The sequence below is a fragment of the Lottia gigantea genome (assembly GCF_000327385.1).
Source record: "Lottia gigantea unplaced genomic scaffold LOTGIsca_147, whole genome shotgun sequence".
Taxonomy (NCBI): domain Eukaryota; kingdom Metazoa; phylum Mollusca; class Gastropoda; family Lottiidae; genus Lottia; species Lottia gigantea.
Genome location: NW_008707746.1, coordinates 266,103 through 278,350, shown reverse-complemented (window position 1 = coordinate 278,350; position 12,248 = coordinate 266,103). Strand labels below are relative to the sequence as shown.

Below are 12,248 nucleotides of genomic sequence, written 5' to 3'. Positions count from 1 at the left end.
GTTCTCTCTTTCTTTCTTTCACTGAGCCACAGATTTCACCGACTGTTCATTTCTTTTTTCATTGAGCCACAGATTTCACCGACTGAGAACGGACTGTTGATTATGGTTGTCTCTCTCATTCACTGAGCCACAGATTTTACCGACTGAGAACGGACTGTTGATTATGGTTGTCTCTTTTTTTCTTTCTTTCACTGAGCCACAGATTTCACCGACTGAGAACGGATTGTTGATTATGGCTGTCTCTTTCTTTCTTTCACTGAGCCACAGATTTCACCGACTGTTCATTTCTTTATTCTCTGAGCCTCAGTAGCTCTATGTAATTACAACAGGAGATGATTGATATGTTGTGGTATGATTTTAATCAAAGCAAAATTAATAACGCCGCTATTATCGATTTCTCTGACCTTTGAATTTCCTTTACTGATCTTAAAGAGAACGAAAAAGGACAACTTTTTATTGCGCCATCAGATTTTCATGCTCATGTCTGGTATTGAAATAGCAGAATAATTTAGTCAGATTATGACGTCACTGTCGTAAATACCATTTGCTTTTTTTTCATTAATTGATTCATTTCATTTTTTGAATGTCCTAATCTTATTTTTTACGGGATGATTCCACTACTCCTTTGCTCCTGAGCTAAGAATTGATGGAAATCAGGCGGTGGCTACCAATCTGGAAGTCTGGAGTACGAGCATCCTGACGTAAAACTCTTTTTCAATTCATTTTAAGCTAGACGAACGATTGGCGATTGGGAAAAATACATATACCTTAACATTGGCAATGTTAAGTTCGATAGGGTTAGCAACTTTGTATTTTTCCACCAAGTTGCCTCTTTAAATGATGCACGTTTTTGGGCAAGCCATGGAAAAGGCGCCTAGTTGTTCGCTGGCTTACTTTCCATTATTTTAGCTCATGCTTTTTGCTCATCCTCGTATGTCATTGAACAAAGCAGACGTGTGATATGAAAGCGAGGGTGATAGGGTTAACACCCATCACAGAAATTGTCGGTCAATACTTAAGTCTTAAAGACCCGTTTACACTAATGATGTTATTTTTAATCAACCAAAGCAGGTGTGAAGATCGCTTTTTCACTGCGGGGCAGTGGCGTACGCAGAATTTATTCAAAAGGGGTCGTGTGCTCTTCGTAACGACGCTTTTGTGAGTCCCAAACGAACGGATGGTCTTCCAGGTGTCACTCGACCATAAATTGTTTGCCACAGGCGCGAAATTTCGGCACTTTGATGTTCTCGGATGCCAAATTGTGCCTATTTTGCGTCCATTACAGACACTCTACACAACCAAGCTTGACCATTTGTGGGGGAAACACAGGATATCATGCGCCCATGAACCAAAGCGTGCCATGAAAACCCAGTTTTTTGTTAATAGTTACGAACTGTGAGATATCAGGAGGCTGTCAATTTCACTGAAATACTTCTTAATTCGTCATCGTTTTTAAAAAAAAAACCTGTCTTACATAACACATTTTGATTGGTTAAAAATAGTGTCAATAGAAAGATAAAGATATTGTCGTAGAAAACATGTAAGATTGCAATGGAGACGATATGTATATATATCTATATCTAAAAAAAACGAACTAAGCAGTGCTAGAGTGGAAAATTTATTTTTAAAAAACCGTAAAGCTCAGCTTTGAAGCAGATTGTTTCACCTAACCTGGCGAAGGTGACCAAATTTATCCGTCCACATGGGCAGGTCCAAAGTACAAATTGACAACGAAAATTTACTTGTGTTTATAGGGCTTAATACTCCACTTCCACTTGTGAACAAAAGGATCTCGGAGTTCTAAATTGGAAAACCAATTAACAAAGTTTTATTAGAAGGAAAAATCGACATGTATTAGATCACAATAACATACTGTTAGAGAAGGAGTTGAATTCTGTCGGGTCGATATAAGGCCTCTAGTGATAGAGTTTAATTTTCTAGTTAGACATCACAGTTTCTCACAGCTCTTAACTGGATTATAGGTTCTTAGTGGAAAGTTAGATCTGTTGGTAAAAGTAGAACATATAGGAAGTTTGAAATAGACGTAAGTACCGCTCTGTACAGAGTATAACACATTCTTTGTTTTTTGGGAGTTTCTACAGAGTCTTCATGTTTGGGGAATTTCAACAGAGTTCTAAAATAGATTAAGGTAGGGTAGAACAGATCCAAACTTTGCCGCTCTGCAAACAAATTTACAGAATATAGTAAGGGCTTCTACAGTGTTCTTAAACAGTTTATAGGTTCTTGGTGGGAACAGACCTTGTAAGTCAGAGCGAGATGGTAAATGTAAAACAGATCGTACTTTACAATAGACTTAAGTGTCGCGTCCTGAAAACTATTAGCAAAATGGTAAACGGATGAGGAAAATCTCCTTTATAGACGTACTAGAAGCTCTGTACAGAATTTTAGAAGCTCTGTACAGAGTTGCAAAGTCCTCGTAAGGTGCTTTTATAGAGGTCGCAAACGCAGGAAAAAATCTGACGTAAGAGAAGCTCTGTACATAGCCCTCATAAGGAGTTCGTAAACGGGTGATGACTTCTACGTTAGATGTTCGGGAAGCTATGTACAGAATTATAATGTGTTAGATATTGCAGAGTTTTTACATAGTTGATATATGACAAAACAAATTAAGACGTTAGACTTAAATAAACGTGTTGGAAATTTTATTGAATTTATATTAATGTTTAATAGGAATCTCGGAAAAATTCACACATGTATGAAATTAGACGAGAAACATGGACTTTTGATAGTCTGATAGGGGAGTATGAGGCCATCACGAATCTTAATATCTTTTGATCGTTGCTGTGGTTTATCATTCCGGTAGACCTAATTATGGCTGTGTTTTTTTTTACATGGCTTCCAATGAATAATGATCTCATGGCGTTAATTTGGAGAATACGCATAGTTGATGATTTGGTTTGGTTTGTTAACTCAGCATCCCTTTTGAAAAATCCACACTGTTTACATTGTTATTTTGGTATTTTGCTTTTCTCAACCAGACATTCCTTCCAGAGAGTCTTCGAAATGAATGGAGTTTTACGTCCTACTTTTCTGCACCATGTGGGCTAATGAAGACGGGCAACGCCTTGCAGGGTGCAATGAGGGACATTTTGCCAGGACAGCGGCATTAACCTGCTCATTTTCGATTTCTAACTGTCGAGAGATCTTTAACGTGCACAGCCTGTAGCACACGGGGCCTCGGTTGATTGTCCCATCCGAACGACTAGACGCTTTTTCCATGTCAGCCCCTCGTACCTGCATCACTGACAGGGGGAAACCGGGTTGAAACATCCGAAGGAATTATCTCGACCTATGCCGGGATCGAACCCTGGACCTTCAGGTTAGCAAGCAAGCGTCTAACTCACTGAGCCACCGCGACTCCCCCCAAAAATATCAATCATGTTATATATTATGGTATTGAGGTTTGTCAACTCAACTTCTGTGTGTATTTCTATTTCATTTCAACATTTTCTTATCCTTTTATATAACAAACTCTACAGATTATTTGACATATGATAAGAAATCAATCTAATTCTATATAAATCCCTTTATAACTCACAGTTCGTGTTCAGATCAGGTTTTTAAAGTTCAAATAGCGTTTGATTGTACAATATAAAATGGTAAAGTTTGTGATATTATTATCATAGACGAGCCATGCATACGAAAATATGTAAGATCTGTCTGTATATTGTGATAACTGTCATGTGATATCTATGTGCATTTGGTGATATCTGTGTGTATATTTAGATATCGGTGTGTATTTGGTGATATCTGTGTGTATATTAAGATATCAGTGTGTATTTGGTGATAACTGTTTGTGTTTTGTGATATCTATGTGCATTTTGTGATATCTGTGTGTATATTTAGATATCGGTGTGTATTTCGTAATATCTGTGTGTATATTTAGATATCAGTGTGTATTTGGTGATATCTGTGTGTATATTAAGATATCAGTGTGTATTTGGTGATAACTGTTTGTGTTTTGTGATATCTATGTGCATTTTGTGATATCTGTGTGTATATTTAGATATCGGCGTGTATTTCGTAATATCTGTGTGTATATTTAGATATCAGTGTATATTTGGTGATATCTGTGTGTATATTTAGATATCAGTGTGTATTTGATGATATATGTGTGTATATTAAGATATCGGTGTGTATTTGGTGATATCTGTGTGTATATTAAGATATCGGTATGTATTTCGTGATATCTGTGTGTATATTTAGATATCGATGTGTATGTGGTGATATATGTGTGTATTTTAAGATATCAGTGTGTATTTCGTGATATCTGTGTGTATATTAAGATATCGGTGTGTATTTCGTGATATATGTGTGTATATTTAGATATCGGTGTGTATTTGGTGATATCTGTGTGTATATTAAGATATCAATGTGTATTTGGTGATATCTGTGTGTATATTCAGATATCGGTGTGCATTTGGTGATATCTGTGTGTATATTAATTTATCGGTGTGTATTTCGTGATATCTGTGTGTATATTTAGATATCGGTGTGTATTTGGTGATATATGTGTGTATATTAAGATATCGGTGTGTATTTTGTGATATATGTGTGTATTTGGTGATATATGTGTGTATATTAAGATATCTGTGTGTATTTTGTGATATATGTCTGTATATTTAGATATCAGTGTGTATTTGGTGATGTCTGTGTGTATATTTAGATGTCTGTGTGTATATTAAGATATCAGTGTGTATTTGGTGATATCTGTGTGTATATTTAGATATCGGTGTGTATTTCGTGATATCCGTTTGTATATTTAGATATCAGTGTATATTTAGATATCTGTGTGTATATTTAGATATCTGTGTGTATTTTGTGATATCAGTGTGTATATTTAGATATCGGTGTGTATTTTGTGATATATGTGTGTATATTTAGATATCAGTGTGTATTTGGTGATATCTGTGTGTATATTTAGATATCGGTGTGTATTTGGAGATATCTGTGTGTATATTTAGATATCGGTGTGTATTTGGAGATATCTGTGTGTATATTTAGATATCAGTGTGTATTTGGTGATATATGTGTGTATATTAAGATATCGGTGTGTATTTCGTGATATCTGTGTGTATATTAAGCTATCAGTGTGTATTTGGTGATATCTGTGTGTATATTAAGCTATCAGTGTGTATTTGGTGATATATGTGTGTATATTTAGATATCGTTGTGTATTTCGTGATATCTGTGTGTATATTTAGATATTGGTGTGTATTTGGAGATATCTGTGTGTATATTAAGATATCGGTGTGTATTTGGTGATATCAGTGTGTATATTTAGATATCAGTGTGTATTTGGTGATATATGTGTGTATATTGAGATATCAGTGTGTATTTCGTGATATCGGTGTGTATATTTAGATTTCGGTGTGTATTTCGTGATATCTGTGTGTATTTCGTGATATCTGTGTGTATATTTAGATATCGGTGTGTATTTTGTTATATCTGTGTGTATATTTAGATATCGGCGTGTATTTGGAGATATCTGTATGCATATTAAGATATCAGTGTGTATTTGGAGATATCTGTGTGTATATTAAGATATCGGTGTGTATTTGGTAATATATTGATGTATATTGCGACATCTTTGTGCAATTGTGATATCTTTGTGGATATTGTGATAGCTCTTTGTGTATTGTGAGATCTTTGCATATATGGTATATATTTTGACATCCTTCTGTTGTTCTGACATCTTTTCGTATATGATATCTTTGATCTTTGTGTGTATTGTGATATCTTTGTGTATATTGTGACATCCTTCTGTTGTTCTGATATCTTGGTATATATTGTGATATATTTGTGTATATTTTCTTTGTGTATCTTACATACCGGTATATATCTTTGATATACTATGATGTCTTTGTTTTGTGGATCTTTGTGTATATTGTGATATCTGCGTAAATATTGTAATATCTTCGTCGATATGTAAAATATCTATGTGTAGGCCTGTATTGTGATGTTGTATATATTGTGATATTTTTATTTTTTTGTTTTTTGTTATGACATTCTGATATCTACTATATATTTCATGTATGTTTTTTGTCTTGGTATATTGAGATATTTTGTATATACATTGTATTTTTGTATATTTGTGATGTCTTAATGTATTGCAATATCTTTGTCTGTCGATATAATTTTTTAAGTTGTGATAAATATTACTTGGAATCATGTCACTTTGATCTGAAATGCATACGTAAGTCTTCGTAGACTCGCTTATCAAGGTCATCTACTTTCCCCCCAAGGTAATATTAGATTTAAGTAGTCTAGATGCCTGATTGATTGGGTCTAATTATTCCAACAGTTGTTTCTGTCTTGATCAATTTACTCAATATCCAGTTCGTTTTCAGGCCCACTTTACACTATCTAAATAAACCTTGACTAGTCCAGTTTAAATCATGCTTTACACTGCTCAACTCCAGATAAGCCAACGCTGCTTACAGCTGCAGTTGGTGCAGTCGTCCACTTTTTGCTTATGCTTAGGTGCTGTGGGAATTTTCCCAAAGGGCAAGGAAAATTCTGATTCCACGGCCAGTGTTTTCTCCTAGCTATTCTTAATTATCATTTCTCTTTTTAGGGTGGCACTAAGATCGGCAGAACTTTAACTTCATGAGTATAGCTGATTACTCAGGATAGTACAAGAGGTAGTACTTTAGGATTACTCGACATCGCTACCAATTTTAAATTTGGTTTTTTGATAGATGGATGCTTGCAGCGACTAATCCATGTAAAACTTAAGTGATTGTTCAAACAAACAAAAAATGGAATCGTGAAAGTGTTGAGGACTTGGAATTTTGCAAAGCAACAACTTTTTCGTGAGCCAAAATACTGAAATGTTCATTCCTTAGAAGAAAAAATTAAGGGTGAGAATGAACGGGTATATTTATGTTCATGGTGGACAACAAGATATTATATAATATATATAAATGTATATATGTTTATAAAGTTACCGAGTTGATGACGTCAGTGTAACCACAGAGATACCAAGTAGGTAGAATCATAATTTGAAAAGTTGATAAATAATAAAAAAAACAAATTAAAAAAAAAGGGTTATCGCAAGATTTTTATTACAAAATATCATCTATGATATATCATCTATTATTTATAGGTTTGATAATAACTAGGTAGGCGTAATCGAAATTTTAAATTGTGTTAGTCTATTGCAAATGTACGGAAGCGTATTAGGGCCATTCATTTTTTTTTTTTGAATTTTCAAGTTAGTATATTGAATTTCAAGTTAGTATGTTGATTTTTCAAGTTAGTATGTTGAATTTTCAAGCTAATATGTTGAATTTTCAAGTTAGTATTTTCAAGTTAGTATGTTGAATTTTCAAGTTAGTAACTTGAATTTTCAAGTTAGTATATTGAATTTTCAAGTTAGTATCTTGAATTTTCAAGTTAGTATCTTGAATTTTCAAGCTAGTATGTTGAAATTCAAGTTAGTGTATTGAATTTTCAAGTTAGTATGTTGAATTTTTAAGTTAGTATGTTGAATTTTCAAGTTACTAACTTGAATTTTCAAATTTTACTAACTTGAACAAAAAAAAAACTTAATGGCCCTTATAGGCTTCCGTACAAATGTATTACCCGGCAACTGAGAATTGGAAAACGGTAATAGCAATAGGTTAATATAAGATAATATGGCCCATTCAAACAATTGTTATAACAAATAGGTTATTTCAATAATTGTAAATGGTAATGGAAAAATGATAATTTTATAATAAAAAAATCCAAAATGGGCCTATCCGCAAAATTATATTTTCAAACTATTTATTGTTAAAGCTGAAAATTAAAGTGATATTACGTCTAAGAATGAACATAAAATTAAATTCTCAAGAATGGTCAATAGGAGTATATATTCATCAGTGAACTTACCTGGTGTCATAAAGTTACAACAGAATCCCTGTCAAGTCTTGAAAATTTGAAAATTGATAAAACTAAGTAATTATTGAAAAACTCTTAATCATAATATCAAGCATAGTAAATTGCATTTTTATTAAGTTTTTTGGAATTATCCGATTATTAAAAATTCAAGTTACTAACTTGAAAATTCAACATACTAATTTGAAAATTAAAAAAAAAAAAATTGAATGGCCCTAATGCGCTTCCGTAAATTGAATGGCCCTAATACGCTTCCATAGATTATATAAGGACCCTGTTATGTTATTTATGACACCAGGTATATCTACCAATGAATATATGCTCTGATTGGCCAAGTTAAAAATACGTAGACGTAGTATCCCTTTAAAAATCGTAATTGCAATTTGGTTGTTACACAAAACTGATCACCGCAAATTATTTATTACAAATTAGTTATTATAAAAAATTGATAGCACTGTTAGCATTAATTTGCACCATTCGAATTTTCAATCAGACGTCTGTTGCTCCTGCAATTCCACAAAAAAATAAATGTTTAATGACGTCACAAATCGCAAAATATGCTTGTATCACATAAGACCCTCCGCTATTAGTGACGTCATCAAACACTTAGTTTTAGCGAAATTGCAGGAACCAGTATGAATTAGAAAATGCTTATTGATTATTTCCAGAATAAATTCTTTCTAAATTAGTTATGACCGAAATATGACATGATAATTCAAAAATCGTGATGAAAGATGATGATAAAACTGTAATTAGATGACGTAGACAATTTTTTGAAATCCTACACTAATAATTGATTATGTGTTGATATTTGAAAGGATTCGAACTCACATAAACTATCAGACAGTTTATCTCGTCACCGGTGAACAGATGATTTGAACAATACGACATTTGAAGCTTTCTTTCATTAGTTAGTTAAAGATGGGTTCCCTTATTTTCATTTATGAAAATGAAAATGCTAATACTTATATGAATAGAAAGTAGAGGTGTTCTAATGACCTAGAAAAATACCAGTTTGTCTCACATGTCCATAATTAATTCATAATTAGCTAAATTAGAAGAGAAATAACAGCAAAATTTCATTGAGTGACCGATCAAGAAAGGTCAAAAAGTCTTTTTTTGTTTATCCAGATTGTACATTCATGGATATTCATGATTGGTTAAAACTCTTAATCATAATGATATGATTAAGAATACATGAAAATTCATTAGAAACACCAATTAATCTAATAGTTTGCCAAATTCGACACTAGAAAATAAGGGAACCCATCTTTAAGAGGACATTCAAGACTAAAATTGCATTTATGAAGAATATGCCTCTTCTTAGGACAACAAAGTTCAATGTCAATGAATTAGATAGTTATAAATAAGTATTCTTTTTGAGATTCTGACTTCTGATTTTTGGATCGAGATTTGGGAGATGTTCATTGTGGTTTAATGGGTGGAATTTATCAAAGATTCTGAAAGTCCAGAACTTATAACTGTTGGTTATTCGTCATTTTCTTCGGATTTTTTTATTCAAATATTTTGATAAAAGTGATTATATAGACCTGACCTTAAAATGGCTCAGACATCGCTAAGTATGGCTTCAAGGCATTGAAATGGAAACATCGAACTCTATATTTGGATAGAAAAAAGAGAACGACGCAAAACTCTGCTATATGTCATTATATAGTTTCAATTATTATAGTTGTTTTATTCTCGAATACTTAACTTAAGGTTTTAGGTTAAGCATTAAAATCAAATTACTGTATTTCTGAAAATCTTGATTTTATCATATGACAGAAAAATGGGAAGTATAACTTTATTTATTTCATTTCAGGAGCAGGAAGATTGCGATGCGAAACTCCATTTCATTTCATTAGCAGAAAAAAACTGTTTCAGTTCTCGACCCAGCACTTGTGGATAAATATTGTTACAGTTAGTTGAAAAATAGAACTCTAGAAGTTTTTCTTGTGCCGGAAATGTTTTGATGTAATCTCAATCATGTTGTGTTATTCAACACCGACACAATACGATGTCGACCATGCGACCACTGAAAAACGCAGACAGTCGGACCGGAAGTCCATATATAGACAAGACAGTGAGACCGGAAGTGTCATAAAAGAAACCGGAAGTGTTCTAATCAAACAAACAGACGGACGTTACCTCGAACAACCAGTTCCATTACGACCTGGAAACCATATCGGCCTGGCCGTTGTCGGATTAATCTGCTTTAATCCACCGTTTGGGATTATCGCTGTTATACTATCAATCAAATCTAATCGAGACTATCTAGAGGGCAGATACAATGCGTCTCGATTTAAAGGAAAAGCGTCCATGGTTGTAAGTATAGTTGGAATCAGTTTAACAATTTTGACTTTACTGCTCTTGTTCATTTGGCCGTTGACGACTGCGTACGGAAAGACTTGAGCATGTCCGTTCTGCGTGTCCGTTTTATCATCGTCCCTTCCAGTATTGTGATGTGCACCGCCAATCCAGATCACCATTATGGCCAATTATTAAGTATTGTTGGTTAAGTGTGAATCGAAATGTTATGGAAAATACATTCCCTGGTCTTTTTGCACCGATTTAACCAATATTATTGTGCGCATTTGTGTTAAAGAATATCTGAAAGTTACGGAAAATACACTTTCAAATGTGGTTCGTAAATAAGACCCGTTTCTGGAAATGTGTAATTTGAAAAACAAATGATTATTATGAATGCGTATTTGTTGAAAAGTGTCATTTAAAAGTGCTGAAAATGTATTTACGGATTCAATAAGTGAATAAGTGTAATTGGAAATTTGGAGCTTATTCTTCGAAATTTGATAGTTCCATTTGAAGTGGTGTATGTGTTAGAATGTTTAAAGTGAAATTACGGTGTATGTCCGTGTGTAAATAATTTAAAAGCGTGCTCTAGTCGATTTTTCGAACCGCAAAATCTGAGAAAAGCTGAATTTTCAACAAATACTAGCAACTGTTGCATCGATCACTGAATTTAGTCGACCTTTGCGCTCAGGCGACTGAAAAATCACAGTTGCAGCAGTCGCACATGTTTTATTGACTTTTCAAATTAGCAATTGGCTAGATCGAAACATCTGCCTCTTTTCCAGCTTCTGATAGTTATTAGTCAACTGGTAACTATCAATGGCTGGAAAAGAGTCAGATGTTTTGGACTAGTATAGTCGATCAGTTCTTTGCTATTGGCGTTTCGCTACGACGGATGTAATGTGATGCTTTAATAGATAGTAAACCTTCGCCCACCTTAAAGTGAACTCCGGTCCATTTCTTGCCGTTTATTAGGTTGTGAAATAATTACTTTTCTGTATTTATGTACGATCATTTACAAACGTCAGCGTCAAGACCAGACCATGGTATACCAGCACATTTGCGATCAAAATTTGTCCTTAGTCTCTCATCATTAACACTTCCGATCAATTTCGATATAAGATTTTTGGGGGAAACGGGACACAAATGTTAGTCCACATAAAATTTGGATTTTCTTGTTTTACCAACTGGAGATCATTTTCGTCTATCCATATCACTTTTCAAAATAAAGATCAGACACGTGGTTTGTTGTCTATATTCGTGTTTATGCACATGTCCATTCATATTTGTCATAAATTTAAACACATGGTAGTTCATCAGATTCATTTGTATTGGGATGCACGCGCATAAGTATTGTTGACCCAATTATTGTCTTTCACGGGCAGAGCCCGCCCACAATGTTGTTTTATGTATTTCGAGGTTGTTATCGAAACCATGTTCTTCAGAAAACAATCTTAAGCAAGGCAACTATATGGAAGCCGGCTGCGGTCATATCTACTCTCGACTTCTCGCCCACGAGAAAGCGAGGAAACTCGCCTTTTTCCTCGCCTTTTTCCTCGCTTTCTCGCCATTTTCCTCGCCTTTTCCTCGCTTTCTCGCCTTTTTCCTCGCCTTTTTTTTACCCTCGCTTTCTCGCCTTTTTCCTCTCTTTGTCGTCTTTCGACTTCTCGCCCACGAGAATATGGCCGCAGTCGGCTTCCATACAACAACCATCTTCAAAATGTCAAGGTATTGCAAACTTTGACTGACAAAACTAGGTACTTTACTGTCCTTTACATGGTATCCCATGTGTATACTTGAGTAACTGCGCTTTAGAATTTTAGATATATTTTCGCGAATATTTTTATATGAAATGAATTAAATGCCATTGATTACTGTTCCAAACCTACCATGTCCGGATGTTCTTATCTTAAAGTGATACTACGTCTTAGAATAAACATAAAATTTAAGAATTTTAAACTTGGCGAATAAGAGCTAGTAGATATACCTGGTGTCATAAATAACATAACAGGATCCTTACAAAATCCGATAAATCC

General features: G+C 34.0%; 1 protein-coding gene across 1 annotated transcript; it reads left to right on the top strand.

The window, feature by feature from the left end:
• Positions 1-4,088: 4,088 nt before the first annotated feature.
• On the top strand, positions 4,089-5,586 carry LOTGIDRAFT_140429 (hypothetical protein; the record flags this gene model as incomplete). The annotated part of the gene is made up of 4 exons (XM_009050220.1): positions 4,089-4,197; positions 4,748-4,875; positions 4,986-5,093; positions 5,446-5,586. Coding segments are annotated over 4 exons (486 nt in total), but the record flags the coding sequence as incomplete, so codon positions are not given.
• Positions 5,587-12,248: the final 6,662 nt, after the last annotated feature.